This window comes from Prinia subflava, chromosome 4, assembly GCF_021018805.1.
Source record: "Prinia subflava isolate CZ2003 ecotype Zambia chromosome 4, Cam_Psub_1.2, whole genome shotgun sequence".
NCBI classification, from domain to species: Eukaryota; Metazoa; Chordata; class Aves; order Passeriformes; family Cisticolidae; genus Prinia; species Prinia subflava.
The window spans coordinates 44,611,273-44,627,837 of NC_086250.1; the positions used below are offsets into that span (position 1 = coordinate 44,611,273).

The 16,565-nt window shown below is 38.3% G+C and overlaps 1 protein-coding gene across 1 annotated transcript in view; it reads left to right on the forward strand.

Moving 5' to 3' along the window:
* The window catches only part of ADAMTS20 (ADAM metallopeptidase with thrombospondin type 1 motif 20), an 88,325-nt gene extending 75,070 nt beyond the window's left edge, over positions 1-13,255 (forward strand). Inside the window, exons 29-39 of the mRNA XM_063396616.1 lie at positions 887-1,054; positions 2,275-2,448; positions 5,162-5,332; positions 5,945-6,145; positions 6,280-6,409; positions 6,564-6,658; positions 6,757-6,851; positions 7,254-7,387; positions 8,164-8,255; positions 10,916-11,020; positions 11,655-13,255. Coding sequence (XP_063252686.1) covers positions 887-1,054; positions 2,275-2,448; positions 5,162-5,332; positions 5,945-6,145; positions 6,280-6,409; positions 6,564-6,658; positions 6,757-6,851; positions 7,254-7,387; positions 8,164-8,255; positions 10,916-11,020; positions 11,655-11,744 — 1,455 coding nt within the window. The 3' untranslated portion in view covers positions 11,745-13,255. The remainder of the gene's footprint in view (positions 1-886; positions 1,055-2,274; positions 2,449-5,161; positions 5,333-5,944; positions 6,146-6,279; positions 6,410-6,563; positions 6,659-6,756; positions 6,852-7,253; positions 7,388-8,163; positions 8,256-10,915; positions 11,021-11,654) is intronic.
* Positions 13,256-16,565: the final 3,310 nt, after the last annotated feature.

Below are 16,565 nucleotides of genomic sequence, written 5' to 3' on the forward strand. Positions count from 1 at the left end.
GGAAGCTCTCAAGGTCCTGCAGCCCTACCCTGTAGGTGTACAGGACAGCCCTGATGTGATGAATTAAAATCAAACCTCACTGAAGTCCGACAGCAGCCCAGCAATTTAGCAGAGGAGTGGCCGCTTCTCCAAAGGAGCCTGATCCACCAGGCACCTTTAGTCTCGGCTAGGGTGCACTGCCAGGGTGGTTTTCACAGAACAAGCCTGCAGCACCATCAGTTTGGCATTGGAGGAAGGAAGGCAGGTCCTAGAACCAGCTGGGTATATTGTAGAAGCTTTCTGGATGAAATGGGGTCCTGGGGTGGTGGGGCAAGTCCATGCCTCCAAGGACTGCACTTTAACTGGCGGTGTCTACTTCAGACCTCTTCTCTTGCCTCTTTGCCACAAGATACCCAAAGCTCATGGAGGGGAGTCGCCAAGTAAACATGACTTTGTAGCCTACTAGGTAGAAACACACATAGCCATGATATTACATTTTCTTTTCTTTGGTGCTTGTGATAGGCTTGAAAGCCTACAACCTTTGGTACTTGTAGGCTTTCATGCCTACATGAAAATAGCAGTACATGTGCTGGAAACAGGCAGCTGCTAGAGCATGTTCTTGTGAGCTCCTACTATCAAGTATGGATATGGATGGCTGAGAGCAGGTATTTCTCAATGATGACATCAATGAATCAACAAGATGTGAGAGATATTTGGCACCTGATCAGGAATGCTCAGTATGAGAGAGCTCACAGAGAAATTTCAGACACGTACAGAGGATGTTGTGCCATATTGCAAAAACTCCTATAGTGGCTGACTCCATTCTGGGTGAGGCCACAGCTTCTTCTGGTTTTCTTATTGCTCTGAGATTTTTAGCAAAGTAGTAAAATAGCACTTCTCTTTTCAGTGTTCTGTTTCCTGTGGAAAAGGTTTGAAGTTTCGTGATGTGCATTGTATTAACAGCTTCCAAGCAAAAATAGAAGAAGAAAACTGCAAACATTTGAAAAAACCACGAGCATACAAAATATGTAGAGCTGGAAGATGTCCTTCTTGGAAGGCCAACAGATGGAAAGAGGTATGTAAAACTTCCATAATTATGTTCTCCATGAACATACAAGACAAGATCGTAGTCATGACACATTGCTTCAATGGGAATAATTGTCAGTACACATATTGCAATGAAAGTTACAAATTAGCACATACTTAATTGTATTTCCTTTTTCTTTCTTTTAAGAATAATGAAAAATATATGTCTGTGAAAACTGAAATTATTTGCTAATCTGAATTTTGCACTGAATAGCTACTTAGGACTTTCCTCATCTTACCTTATAAATTAACAGTAAATTTTTAAAGTTTACTTCTTACCTTTTGCAATGAATTCAGAAGTATCACTTTGTTATCTTAGTCTAAATAGTGAGATAGAGCCTGGATTGTGGGAAAAGGACAAGAAAAAGGGCTTGTGTGCATAAGTGCTCGCCTTTTCCCTGGTTTGGTCTTATAAAACATCTCTCACCTTGCTGTGTATAACTGAACACATTGCAATATTTTACATTTCATACATTTCACTCACTCTTTCAACACACAATTCCCCACCTTGGTAAAGACACAGCACCACTCTCCACATTTTGGCCACACTTGATAGAACAATGTGAACTTTAGGATTCAGCTGGGGCCTTTGGGCAAACTTTGGAACACAATTCTGCTTCTGCCTAAGGTGAAAGGGGCTGTTTGTCTCAGCAGGCTTAATAATATAGTGAAATTCTTTTGGACAGGAAGAAACAAAAGGGGTATTTGGTGTTTAAGCTCTTCAGGGTTCAAAATTCTTAGTAATATCTGCAAACGATAGTCCTCAGAATGTTACACTTGTTGCAAAATTTTCTAACCTGAAACTGAGATTTGTTTCTCTTTTATTGTAGTATTTGCATTTTAAAACAACAGACAAGACAGTCAGTCTCTAATAAAGATAAGATGTAAACTCTGATCTTCAACTGTTGATCTTGCAAAAATGTAAACTTTTGCTTTGCATATGTCTATAGTGATTGTCCCTACCATGAACTGAGGTAGGCAGACAGCTCAGTTAGGTACCTCAGATGCAATTATTTTCTGTATTTTAAAAACATTTTAATTGTAATTTTGCATTTTCAACATAAGTTTCTTCAGGTGTTACTGTACTCATATCACAAGGGCTGTGGAGTATATTTTAAATAATAACCCGAGAACTTCTAATGGCAGCTGTACTCCCTTCTGGGGCCTGTCTCATTTCACAGTGACTCACCTGATTTTGGTCAATTTTAGTGTTCTGTGTCCTGTGGCGCGGGGGTTCAGCAGAGGGAGGTCTCCTGCCAGGTGAGGGGCCTGGGGCGGGTGAGCGACGCACTGTGCAGCCGCGCCCCGCGCCCCGCCGGCTCCAGGCACTGCCAGCTGCCCGCCTGCCGCCCCTACCGCTGGCTGGCACACCACTGGGAGAATGTGAGTAAGGCTTGCTTTTAACTGGCTGACTCAATTGAGGTATGTAATATGGCATAAAAAGTTTGGGGGGTTCTGGGTTGTTTTTCTGGTTTTTTTTTTTTTCCCCCTTTTATTTCCCCTTTTTTTTCCTTCCCCCCCCCCCCCCCCCCCCCCATGTTTGGATGCTTTTCTAGTAGCTGTTATGCTGCAGAGTAACAAATGGCCACGCTGGAAATTTTCAAGGTCAACCTTGCAAAACTTAAAAAGTGACAAAAAATGTCAAAGGCTTTATTTATACTCTCTTTCTATAATCTCTGCAGGATTTTCATTTCTATTGTTGTAGACAAAAGCTCTGGTGGAGTTCTGAGCAAGTACTTATTGGTAGGACTGCCTCTACATACTTCTCTTCATAGTGCATAACATATTTAATAAATCCGTACTATAAAATATCTTTTTTGAAAGCAGCTTTTTAAGAACAGAAATGCAGAAGAAATGTCATGTGGAAGTAAACACCTTGGAGATAAAATCTTTGGATAATCATGTTTATAAGGAGTCTGTATGGAGGATTTAAAGCATCTTAAAAACTTGAAGCATCTTTTCTTGTTAAAGAAAAGATAAGAAGCAAAATAAATCTCATTATTCTCCTACCAAAGAGGAAGGAAGATAATAAAACTCAGCATTCTCTTACCAAATATGCTTTTTCATATTTAAGAAAATCTACAGATACCTTCAGGAGAGAGCTGTCATTTCTAAAGGTGTAATTACTATTTTCTACATGCTAAAAATTTAATAGCTTTTGCTATTTTTGCAAACATGCAAACATATGAAGATAGGGAATAGAGAAAAAACCAAAAATTGTGTATGATACCTAAAATGGTGGAGAAGAGCCTTTCTTTAACATTAAACAAAAAATAACTTTGTACATTTGTGTCATATTAATAATCTGCCATGCTAAATTTTCTAGGGCAACCTCCCTTGAACATGAAGACTCTAAAGTCTCAGGGACACAGTACTATAGAAGTGATAACTGTTAATATGTGAAACATTGGCTGGTGCTCTGCAAAACCTGGATTATATTAATGCAGTTCAGACCCATATTCCTTTGTTAAGCTATATTGAGGGATATCACTGTGGAGGCCTAACCAGGAAAACAGACTGGAGACACAGATCTGGGTGCAACAACAGCAGCAGGGCAGAAGACCCGGTTTATTTACAAAAACCTACTTTTATACTTTTACTATGAGGCCTGTGGATTGGAGGAAGGAATTCCCACCTCCACATCACATTGGTGAAGGGGACTGTCACACAGTCTTGTTTGTCCCAGCAGGGAATGTAAAAACAATGGCTATGTTTATAGAACATAGCTGATGTTTACATTAAAAGAGCGTGAGAAGGTACGAACTTCTCCTTTAATATGAACGCTCAGCAAAAGCGGGAAAAACTCATGGCAACAGAGGGAAAGCTGACAAATACACGTTTCCTTCCAGTGTTCTATTATCATATGTAGCTGTCAAAATCAGGAATAAGTGGAAGTGGTACAGAATGCGCTTTTAGCACAAATGTACACTTTCAGAGAATGAGGCTGAATTTTCCTTTGCCAGCAAACATTTGTGTATTCCAGCTGGGTGTTTGGAGTTCTCCACTACAGACCCATTGTGTTTCAGTATGTTCTCCAGCTATTTCATAACTTCTTCCGCATGTATATTGCTGTTTCCTTGAAATTCCTATGTTCTGTTCCCTTCTCTCACCACACTCGTGCACAGCCCTGTACATGTAGTGTTAGTAGTTCAAGTGCTTATCTGTCTGCATGCCACTCCCAGTGCGGGTTGTTCTCCACCAAACTCGGAATGTTTTGCCCAAATCTCTTAGCTCTGGGTGCTTGTGTGTCATTGCCTTGCCTCAGCAGTCACAGCACAGCAGAAATATATCCAGATCTAACATTTCTCCAGTTTGTAGCCAGCAGATTGGGTGAAGCGTTTTTATCCTAGGGAGAGCTCACAAGGCTAAGATATAAAGCATCATGGAAAATAATCTTCTGCCTGTCCCCACTACTTTGTGACCGGATTATTCTTTATATGCCTAATATTCTAAACTGCTCCATACCATTAAAAATTAGCTTACTTCAGGTATCCATAGCTGGGGATGTGCTGTTGAGATATATATATATATATATATATATATATATATATATATAACTTGGCCTGTACTTCCACTTTTCTGGATTCTGGAGGCAGCAAAGTTCTTATGCTGTCCTGGCAGAGCTGTGATGGCTCACCATTCCACCATTCTACCATTCTCACCATGGGGAGAGGTCTGAGGACCTCTCCCACCCTCTCCTTTTGCTTTCAAGATCAACTTGTTTTGTTTTCAGGACCAATATATTCCTTTCATGTTTCACTGAAATCCTTTTCTGTCTCTTTCCTTTTCATATGGAAGGGCCTTTACACTTAACCTATCATCTTGACATTTTCATTTCATATGGCTTGACATTTTCATTTTCTCTTCTATCTCACCCAACAGTTACAGTGTCATATATGCTTTTGTTTTCAGCTGATTAGAAGTACCTGAACTTCAAAAACAAAGCAAAAGACTGATTCAGTGAATAATTTAGTCTGACATTGATAGCAGATGTCAAAAAGTATTGTTGTCTGGGTTTTACTGGTGTGTAGCAATCAGTAGGTAACTTCAATCTGTAAATGTCTAGTTCAACTGTGATTGATTTTCTCATTCTTAGTGCTCAGCATCATTTAGAAGAAAGGAAATATATCGGAAAGTTAAATGTGTGAATGAAAACCAGCTCCAAGTGGATGAAATCTTCTGTGATCCTGCCACAAAGCCTCCATCATCCCAAACCTGCAGGGCATCTCCCTCTAAATATGTTGTGCTCACAGGAGAACTGTCACAGGTACACCAATTGTCCTGGTCACACATCTTTTATACATCCTTACATTTAAAAATATTATATTGCTGTAAAATGTAGTCTACATCTGTGGAGAAAAAAGAAGTTAATTTGCATTTGAACATGGCTGTCTAAACTTTTTCCACACTCACCTTCCAAGTTAGCCATGATTTATTGTAGAGGTTGTTATGAGTTCTTCCTTAACCCCCGGGGCCTATGATTAACTAGAGGAGAGCTGCCCCTACCACAGGATTCCTTTGCTGGTGTCCAGGAAACTCTTTGCAAGCTGACCACGCTGAAGTAACCAAGAAGCTTTTCCTTGATTTCAGTGAAGTGATTGATCAGTGCTTTGTTTCCCCTGCACATCTGCACATGTCTGTGCATGTATCAGAGAGGGAATGACTCTGGAACCTCTGAGAAGAGGGCACCATGGGGCTTTGTGACTCCTTGCACAGGTGACCCTTGCAGACTGTCACTTGTGCGCAGGTGTTCCAGCCCAAGGCGGCACGCCTCCTGTGCCAGGCTTTTGCCAGAGCAAGGATCAGAGCTGGCTCCCCTGTAACGCAGTTCTGCAGAAGTGTCAGAGCAGTGATGTCTGTGCCTGGGGTGTTATTCCAGTGCTCGGGGAGCTGTGGGCTCGGTGTCCAGCAGAGGATCGCGTACTGCGTTGGAGTCGGCTCTGCTGAGCGGCGGCGCGCCCACGGCCTGCGGGCGGCGGCGTACAGCGAGTGCCCGGTGCAGCCATCCCCCTACACCTACAAATGCAACGTCAGAGGGTGCTCACAGGCTGCTACCTGGGCTGTGGGGAGGTGGACCAAGGTGAGCACAGATGTGCGAGCTCATTGTTTATAGCTGCCTCTAAAATGAGTAAATGCCAAGAATAACTTGCTGACATAATGATGTTAATTATTTGCTTCTTTCTAAACTAAGTCTTAATGGCTGTCTGTGTGTAGTGCTCAGCATCTTGTGGAGTGGGGATAAAGCAGAGAAGAGTAGAGTGTATGACTGAAAATGGCTTGTCTAGCGACTTGTGCCTGCGACATTTAAAACCAGATGCTAGAAAGATCTGCCACCAGAAAGAATGTAAGTGATAGCTGTGAATTTATGCAGTTAATGTTTTCCCAGGTTACTTATATTAAAGCTATAAATATATTTGGATTGCAATTATGCAAAATTAAACCCTAAAGCTAATCTCTGTTCCTGAAATATTAATATGATTTAATCATTCATTTTGAAGGTGAAATTCTTACCACCTGCAAAGATATGCAGATTAAAAAAGGGATTAGAAAGGATGGTGAATACCTACTCAACATTAAGGGAAGGATGATAAAGGTACTGTTAATATTTATGAGTTTTTATGAGAACATATTTTTATGAAATAACACTTTTCTAATAAAGATTTTGCTAAAGGGTTGCATTTTGTCTCCCAGATTTATTGCTCAGACATGCACTTAGAAAATCCCAAAGAATATTTGACATTGGTAAAAGGTGAAGCAGAAAACTTTTCGGAAGTATATGGATACAGGTACAGAAGTGATTTTATAACTTTATGATGTGCATTTATTCCTTCCAAAGTAAAAGAATAATATTTACTTTTTGTGAGAAATATGAGTAGGATTTTTTTCCCCTTGATTTTCTGTTTTAAATATCCAGGCATGTGAGCACACATATGGAAATGTAGATACTTCCAGCCTGAAATTATGTTAGTTGTACTAAATGGTTATCATTTTTTTCTGTCTTGACTTTGGTTGAAATGGCTTTGATCCACATTAGTGTTTCACTTGAGCCAAGATTAAAAGCTGCTTCTTGTTCAGTAAAGGATGTTTAATATTTTTTCTGTGGCATACTGCAATTCATTTATTTTTCACCATGATATTATGTTGAGGAAAAATCTCAAAAGGAAAACTAAATATTTGCTATTCTTTAGGTTGCAGAATCCATATGAATGTCCTTTCAATGGAAGCAGAAGGCAAGACTGTGCCTGTCAAAATGATTACCTTGCAGCTGGCTTCACGGTTTTTAGCAAAATAAGATTTGATGTAGCTTCTATGCAAGTTAAAAGTAAGCATTTTGTTAGTTTTAGCTAATTTGAGCATTCTATTGAAATTGTATGCGGTCACAATTACCAAATTATTATTTTCACCCACTTACAGATCCAGCTGTGCCATCTTGGGGCAAACAAAACTCTTTTAATTCAAACAAAATTTAATTTAGGAATTCAATGTCAATTTCAAAAGAAAGAAAGAAAGAAAATAAAAAAAAAAAGAGAAAAAGGAAAAAAGAACACCATTACGTATCTTGTTAATTTGTCCCAAGTGGTCAAGTGACATGAATCTCACAGATTCATATTTTATATGTGAATTGCCTTCATTTTCTAAGGTTTTATTCCCATTATTTCATTTTATTTTTAATCCATGGCTTATATTTCTGTGGAAGCTTCGTTTTTATGCTGTGCCTAGTCCCTTCTCAGACCTCGGCAGACACTAAATACACGGACAGGGAATCTTGCAGTGCTTTAAGGCCCTGCCTGGAGCTGGCGAGTTGGTCCCCAACCAGCTCACCTGGCGCAGTGTCCAGGTGCACATCATCTTCCTCCTAGCCCACTCATATCTCAGAGAGAAATCTCAATTTGTAGGTTGGACTACTGGTGCAATAACCAAAATTCAAACCATTGTTTCTCAAATCAAAAATCACAACCTTCCCTTCCCTTCCCAACCAACAAGAAACAAAAAACCCCACCCAATGCAAACCATAAAACACCCATGTTTTATTATATATATTCACTGTTTCACCCTGAACTTCAGATGTAGCAGTTTGTGTAATTTTCTGTTTTCTAGCCACAGATTTTCTTTTTGCTCAGACTATACTTGGGAGAGCAGTACCATTTGCTACAGCTGGAGATTGCTACAGTGCAGCCAGATGTCCACAGGTATTTATGATTTCTTACTCCCTTGAAATGTTTACTTAAGAGGGGAAAATAAATGTGTGACTTGTTTAGATCTGTAAGGTTCTAAACCTTTTTCCTGTTCTGTGAGATCAGTGTACATTAATAAGTATTTTTTTTTCTTACTCTCTTGTCTCCTTTTCCACCATCCTCCCCCTCATATCTTCTCCCTCAAATTGTTTATTACACCCTTTCCCTGTAGGCTCCATGTACATGTATCCAGCTTTCTGTGTGTTTCATGTATTGCTCTGCCTCCCTCTGGATGTGATATATCCTTTGTTTTCTCTAATGCTTTCTAATTCTTTGTTCTCCTCTAGTGACTTTTCTATAATCCTGCATAATTTTCCCTATCTTTTCTCAGTTTCTCTCCTGATGCTTCATGTCTTTGAAGACTACCAGAGGAAATCAATCTTTTTGAGCAGTTTACTTTAAAATTTCTACATGCATTGCTGTGTCTACGTTAGTGTTCCAGTTGTATTGGGTGGAGCTTTTTAGATTAATCTCTATAATGTCCCAGTTTGCTGTTTGTTGTTTCACATCACAGAGTAGTTTTGAAAGACATGAGCAGGATCCCTTCTGGATGAAGCTAAAGCCAACAATGAGCTTCAGAGGAAGGATCTTAATACACTCTAATGCTATTGAGGATTCAGTCCATGGGACTAGTCCAAAATAAACCTCTGATTTGTGCACTATCTACAGACATTGGGCTCTTTGGGACAATATTTACTTTACAGGTCTGCTTATACTGCATTATCCTTCTTGATGAAGCAGATGTAGCCCTAGTCTGGACTAATCAACCTTTGGAGCCCACTGGGAGAAACAGGATTCCTTAGAAAATGCTCCCACTTATTTTACTGTATGAGACAGTTTAGGATGAGATCAGCTGTCCTCTGGAAGTGAATTTCTTTTCACTGATTATAAAGGAGTTGCTTGCTTGGAAGTGAATCCCTGTTGTCCATCTCTCCTGATTGCCTAAACTTAAGACCAGCTATGTGGATGGACACAGACAAGGGCAGCTAGAGACAATTTATGGGCAACTTATGTACAAATTAAGTGTCTAGGTTTGACAGACTTAAACCCCTGACAAGAAAACTGCTAAGAAAACCATCATTACAGTATTGGGTGCCTTCAACCTGCAAATCCTTTGGGTGCAGTACGATACAAATCTGTTTGCCATGTTTGTCTTCTCTTGGGAGGCCATTCTGCTTACATGGCTTGGCACCGACACATTTCCATCTATAAGTTCTGGCCGAAGCTAACACTTCTGATGCAGTCAAAAGGCTCCCATCCCTGTACTTTTAGTATTTGAAATCTGGCCTTGCATATGGTGCATGATATGTCAGACAGCCTTTGAGCTGTCATTGTAATTTTAACAGCATTTCTCATTTATTTTTTGGAAAATTATATCTCCATGAAGGACGTTACTCTGGGAGTGTTAATTGTGGAAATTATTCCACACCATTTGTATGAATTTCCTCCTTTATTAAATGGAAGTCTTCCACTCTGTGGATACTTGAAGAACAACCTGCCCTATCCATATGATCTCATCCCAAGTTATATGACTGCTATAAGCACGGCAACTTTACATGGAAGTGCTCTCAAAATAAATCTAACATACTGAGCAATATAACTGAGTTTTTGCAAAAGAAATTAAGTGAATCATCATCATAAAAGCTATATATATATTTATATATGTATAACATTATTAAGCAATAAAACACAAAAGCTACCATTTGCAATAAAAGGTTACTAGGTCTGAATACAGAAATCCAGGCTTTCAGTGATTAATGCAGAGGTGTGAAGTTTTCTGATTGTAGTGCTGCCTGAACTGATCATTAGGCTCTTTGTGGAGGTAGTACTTATTTGTAGCATATTGCACTTCTCTGTGAATGCAGTTTAATAATTTTCTGTATCCCATTTTGTTTACCAAGGTAGTGCAATTTGTTACTTTTAATATATTTTCTATTCTCATAGGAACTGACAGAAGCTAGTTTTCAGAGACTGTATTTGTGTAGGCAAAATGTTTTAGAATCAATATCTTCTATATCTGTTGTGAATGGTTTGTGTTGCAAAATATTCTACTTAAAAATACAATTATTTATTTTAACAGCCACTTATGTTCTTGTTCAATTGTTTTGTTTGTTATACTGAAAAAGTAATAGAACATAATAAGACGAAGATGCATAGACATTGTGCAAACGTGAAAATTAGATGTCCAAGAAGTAATTTGTCTTTACAGACAGCAGCATGTTTTGATCAAGTTATTTCCAAAAAATTCAGGAACTTAAAAAAAAAAAAGCTTCTTTCAAGAAAACCAGCTTCTTTCTTGCCTATTGCAAATCTGTACTTCTTGTAAATTAAAATTTCATTTGTAGAAGGGCAAAAATAATTTCTGTTGTCTGATGCTGGTTTTGTCTTCATACTCAGATGCTACAGATCAACTGATGCACAGCTGGTGCTTATTGCAGAATAACTTGGTTTTGTGTTGTGAATGCCCATAGAAAGAGCAAATTGCAGCATAACCAGCCTATATTTTGTACACACCTTTGAGTACTTCATGTTAAGACACATCCTAAATGATATGTGCAAATATGCCAATGTGTTTTGAACTCTGTTTATCGGCTCTGTATTTTTTTTTTCCCTAGGGACAGTTCAGCATTAACTTGGCTGGTACAGGTCTGAGATTATCCAGTACAGTGAGGTGGATTGCTCAGGGCAACTATGCAACTGCTGACATACACAAATCCCAAGTGAGTCAATTCTCTTTTCCTTTACCTGCTCTTACAGCTTGGGCAAGAGGTGCAAGTGTTGGTTGTAGTGAAAGCTACAGTAATTTTTGTGAATCAGAAATAGCATTGAAGGTCTCTGACCCATTTAAGTCATCTTCAGCAATGTTTAATCACACTGTCCAGTGTCTAATTCACATCAGCACTCCCTGACTACCCTTCTCTTAGTTGATTTAAAGAGGTTATTGTTGTATTAATTGGGTTTATTAGAAGCTTTGAAGATGCTTTTTAAAAAACCCAAACACAACACCCAGTCCTCCACATTTTGTTCAAGATCATCCTACTACAGATGACCCTTTTTGTTGCTTATTCCCAATTTTATTAGCATGGGAAACCAAAGCACCACTTACTGTTACAAGAACAGTAAGTGTGCATGGTTTAAGACAACACTGGATGGTAAGCCTGGGAACTAGGTGCAGAGTGGTAGTGATAAAGGATCTCTGTTCCTGTTCCCCTCTAATGCTGCTGTCTCTTGATTTAGTGTTTCTAGGTATGATTTGTCAAAAGGTCTCTTGTGTGCAAACCTCAAGAAGCCTTTTGTGCAACTGTGATTTCAATCACTTGTCTTGATTGACTCTTCTCTTTGTCTTATCCCCAGGATGGTACTAAAATATATGGAAGATGTGGAGGATTTTGTGGAAAATGTGTTCCTAACACAATTATTGGTCTCCAACTTCAAATACAGTGAGAACTCTGATATACTAGGAGCATCAAAGCAGGGACATTTTCCATTTATTTTCAAATTGTAGGTGCTCTGTATATGTATATTATAATTTTTTCATATCTGTAGTGCTCATTACTGTTACGTTCACTAATGTTCCTGTTTTCTTCAGGATTTACTCAAGGTTGTATTATCTTTTGTGGGCTAGCAAGTGCATAAATCACAATCAGAAGCCTTCAGATATTAAAGGACAAGCATTTATTCAAAGGGCAGTATATATTAGCAAGTAAATTGCACTGGGATTACTCCCATGGGTATCACTCTAAATTTTATCATAACTAATTCTTTACCTGTAACTTACCAGTATAATTCTTTATGCAGTATTCAGTAAAATTTATACTCTACTGATATTTTTGCTAGATTGTGCTAAAATATAGAAAGGAAAGCTTTACTGTTATATAAAGAGACAGATAATGTCAAATACTTCTAATTTTGTGCAAACTTGTAGAAATTATCTGTCAATCACAGCAGAAAAGTACATAGCCCAAATGCTTGAGATAGTTTTATAGGTCTGTGAGTTTCTCTGTCAGTGAAAGCATTTTTCCCCATCCCTTTCATTACATTCTTTGTGGTGCTGAAATCCTAGCAATAATACTGAGAAGTGTGGTTTAACCTCTGTAGTCTCTGTAGCACATGTTAAACATCAGGTCTTAGGTTTGCTGTGGTTACAGGAAAAGAAAATAAGGAAACAAATTGCTTCAAAACCTGATTTTAAATCCCCACCTCTCATCCAAGTATACTGTGAAAGCAGTGAATTCTGTTTACCATAGGGTCTTGTGTATAATTGCACAAATATGTATTTGCTTAAAGACTTTCCATATCCACGTTACTCCACACCCTGGCCAATGGCACATTAGTACAGGCTGTAGTGTGTGTCCTTCAGGTCTGATTCAGCATAATTTTCAATAACCTTTGTGAAAAATCTGGACAAAGGTAGCATCAAGCCCCACAGGGATTTTGGTGTCCATCTTTGACTCAGTTTGATTTTTCAACACTTGTAAATACAGTTCTAACATCTTTTATTTAAAGAAGAATTACAAGGTTTAAAAAAATTATCTAGCTCTTTGATTTGTCAGTTTGTATTACTTTACGGTCCAGAACTGTAGAAATATATGCATATATAGATAATGTGTTTTAGGGCCCACTCTCAGGTATTCGGAATAAAATTTTCTACCTGCATCATAATGTATATTATTGTACCAGATAACTATAATGTACCAGATAACTATACATGCTTTTTTGGACTATATGCATTCTGTAAAACAAATATTTATTTTGCATACCAGTACAATTGGTAGATCAAGTGGCAGCTGTGTCATATTTTTACCCACAAAGAGTTAGCCATGAATTAGCAATATGTATTAATTAAAAACAATACTGTACCACAGAAGTGTATGCAGCTTCTTTAAAGATAACACATATAGGTAATTATTTTGTGATCTCTGCATCAGAAATGTATTTTTGCACTATGTGCCTTATAATAGTTGTAAACATTAATGAGACTATAAAACATTATTTCCTAGAAGTGTTTATATTTGCAATTAAAATCTTGTAATTTATAAAATATTTATATAATAAATATGCTTGTGTGAATGATACCAAGGTACTTTTGTCTGGGTTCTTTTTGGTATTGTACTCTAAGTACAAAATGTTGCAAAAACATTTCAGCTTCTTTATACACAGAATAATTACATTCTTACTACTTCTTTACAGTGGTATACATTGACTTGTACTGGAAAACTGGAGGTTATAGTAACAAGAACAATTTCTATAGAAATCTTGCTTCAAGGGGAAGAACTCCATGTCTGTCTGCTCTTTCCAGTTATCCTCCCACATTTAGCTATATTTTGGGGGGGATTGCCCTGTAAATTGTTAAATAATGTAGAAATCTGAAATAATTTTCCTGTCTTTGTGCTCACTCAAACCTTTATAGCATGGTCCCTTGCCTGCTGCTTTGGCAGAAGGGTGACTGCAGTTCACCTCTAGACTCAAGAGGACTTTTTCTTTTCATCTCATTTAAAAGCGACAAAGTGTTCAGCTCTGCTGCCACAAAGTCACTCTGAAAATCCACTGCCAAACAAAGTGACTTTTAATGTGGTATTCAATACACCATGTTTTTCTAGGATAATAAAATTATTTTTGAGTAACAATGTATTTTTGATACATCTAGCATATCGTGATTCAAACTTCTGCATGGAACAGCACTACATTGTATTGTAGTTTTTTGCATTGTTCTTTCTTATACCCTTGATTTAGAGTTTCAGCCCTGCTGTAGGGAAAAAGTAATCATTGTGTTCTGACATTTTGTGACTTCCCTCTGTAAGAAGTTTTTTTTCTTTTTGGGGTGGGGGACAGTGGTGAGGAAAAAGGGCTTAATCAGTCATCCCAATTTCAACTTTCTAACTTTTTATCCTGAGGGCAATTTAAGAAAAACAGAAGCCTGATGATCAGCTCTGAAGAAATTGGAGACTTGATGGTGCTGACATGTTAGGGCGCCATGCAAACAAAAAAGCGGATCATGGGTTGTACTTGCAGTAAGATGTTTCCATATCCTTTAATTGAAATTACTCTGAATTTCCAGTCCACTGGGCAGCTGAGATGCTTGCCAGAGTGCCAGGGTGCTCCATGGCAGTGCTGTGAGCTCCACATCCTGGGTCTGCGTGTGCTGAGCTGCCCATGGCTGGTCACAGTCACACAGCTCCCCTGCTGGGTTCATGCCCTATCACGATTCCATAGAGAGAAAAAAATAATAATAAATGATAATAGCTAAAAAGGATTGTAACAATTCTTTGTTAGATGGCTTCTAGGATCTTCTCAATCCCATCAATGGCAGCATTACATATTAGGCGATAGAACTGCACTTAACTTGCCTGTGTGTGCACACTCGTATTTAATGCTTATCTGAATATTAAGTGCCAAAAAGGGACTAGATGTGAAAAACCCTGTTTCTCACATTTTTCTAACAAAATGTCACTTGATGTGTCATGTGACACTACCTGTGACTTCTCTTGAGGAATTCATCCTCTAGACATCTTCTACTTGTGTTTCCCCAAAGGTTGTATGTGGGAAGTAACAGAAGAGATGGAAACTTTGGCTCTGGGTGCACTAAGAGGTCTCTGTTCTAGCAGAGTTCATCCTGGTCTGTTGTGCCACTCCCCCTGTGCAGAGAAGCAGGATGTGCCCATGTGTTGGATCTGGAACATGTGTGTTGTACAAACAGTCAATCCAACATTCATGGGCAGAGTTGGGACTGAGTGATTTCAGCACATGTGTGTGTTTATGCAGGCTTCTGATGGACAATCATGTGTTTTCTAATCTAACTGAAAGGCTCTAATATCCAAAACATACTTGACAAAATGAAGGAAAGGTTTGGGGTTTTCTTCCACTTCTGTAACCTGGAATACGTTCAGCATAACTTCTGTGTTTTGCTGGCTATTTGAAATGAAAGTTACTTGTAGCAGGGAAGGGGATTTGTGTCTTTGCATTTTTATTGCAGTAAAACATGAGATTCCTGGGAAATTCAGAATATGAATAAAATACTACTGTCTTGCAAGGGCTTTCTACATCTTGTGAAGTTTTAAATAAGATTAGGAAGGAGTGAGGTTGTTTTTAGTCTCCATAAAGAAACAAATAGATATGTGAAAGTTGATGTTCTGTGGCTGTCAAAGCTGAACTTGAATTATACGTGGATCACAAATATGCTGTAATGTTTTAACTTTGACTTAAAAAATATAAAGGAAAACTATTTACAAGAATAACTTTGAAGGAAGAGAATTAAATATTTAAAGAAGGAATATTAAAATGAACATCATATATAAACATCACAGCTGAGATTTCAAAGTAATCCATGTTGGCAGTTAATCTATGTTGGGCTTATTTATAAATTGAAACAATTCCTACTGCACACCAAAGAAGCCTGTCAGAGCATTTTCCAAGAATTAATTTTCATGATACTTCCATGTTTCTACTTTTGTAGAAATGGAACCATCTAATACTAAAGGCTTCACTTAAATGCCTTGAGCAGTTATGTGGTATCATCCTTGATGCAAGTAAAGTCTGACTGAACCAATATGAACTAATGTTCTCTAAAGGCTAGAAAGTGGCAACACTGGGGAAGTATTTGTATCCTATAGACCTGCTTATGGTCTCTCTTGTATGGCCCGTTTTGCTCTCCTATAGTATTTAGCCATCATTTCCTGAGCATTTATGATTGTTCAGGATGGCCTCTAACCATTATCTAATCATTAAAACATGGCGGGGGGGGGGCTCTTTCTGTCTGGTGTGCTTTGAAAATAACCTTTCTAGATCACAGAAAAAAAAAAAAAGTACTGCTTTTGAAGAGAATTCCTGTTTCACAGTACTGGCCTTCCTTCAGACAGAGCAGAACTATGATAGGAGGGGTAAACTACCTGCATTTGCTCAAACAGAAGTACAAGCTATCCGACTTGGAGTTGGACCTGACATTTAATATTGCCATCCACAGAACGTGGTTTGCTTTTGCACAGTTAAGTTTATTTTGCAGTACTATCGCTTGAGAGGCTTTTCTAGAGCTTTGTTTATCCTGGCTTTTAAAGAAGCAATCTGTGCTCTGTTTCTGATAAATTTCTCCTTGTGTTCAGTTATGATAGATATTTCTTTGAGTTGATTGTATAAAAATACCATAGCAGCAGAGCAGAGCAAAGATCTAACTCTATTTATGTCTATATTCTGCCTTTAAACATGAACAGCTGTGCATGCATTCATCTGTCTCATGTTTGACTCTTTGCTGCCATCCAGAACCTTTTCCTT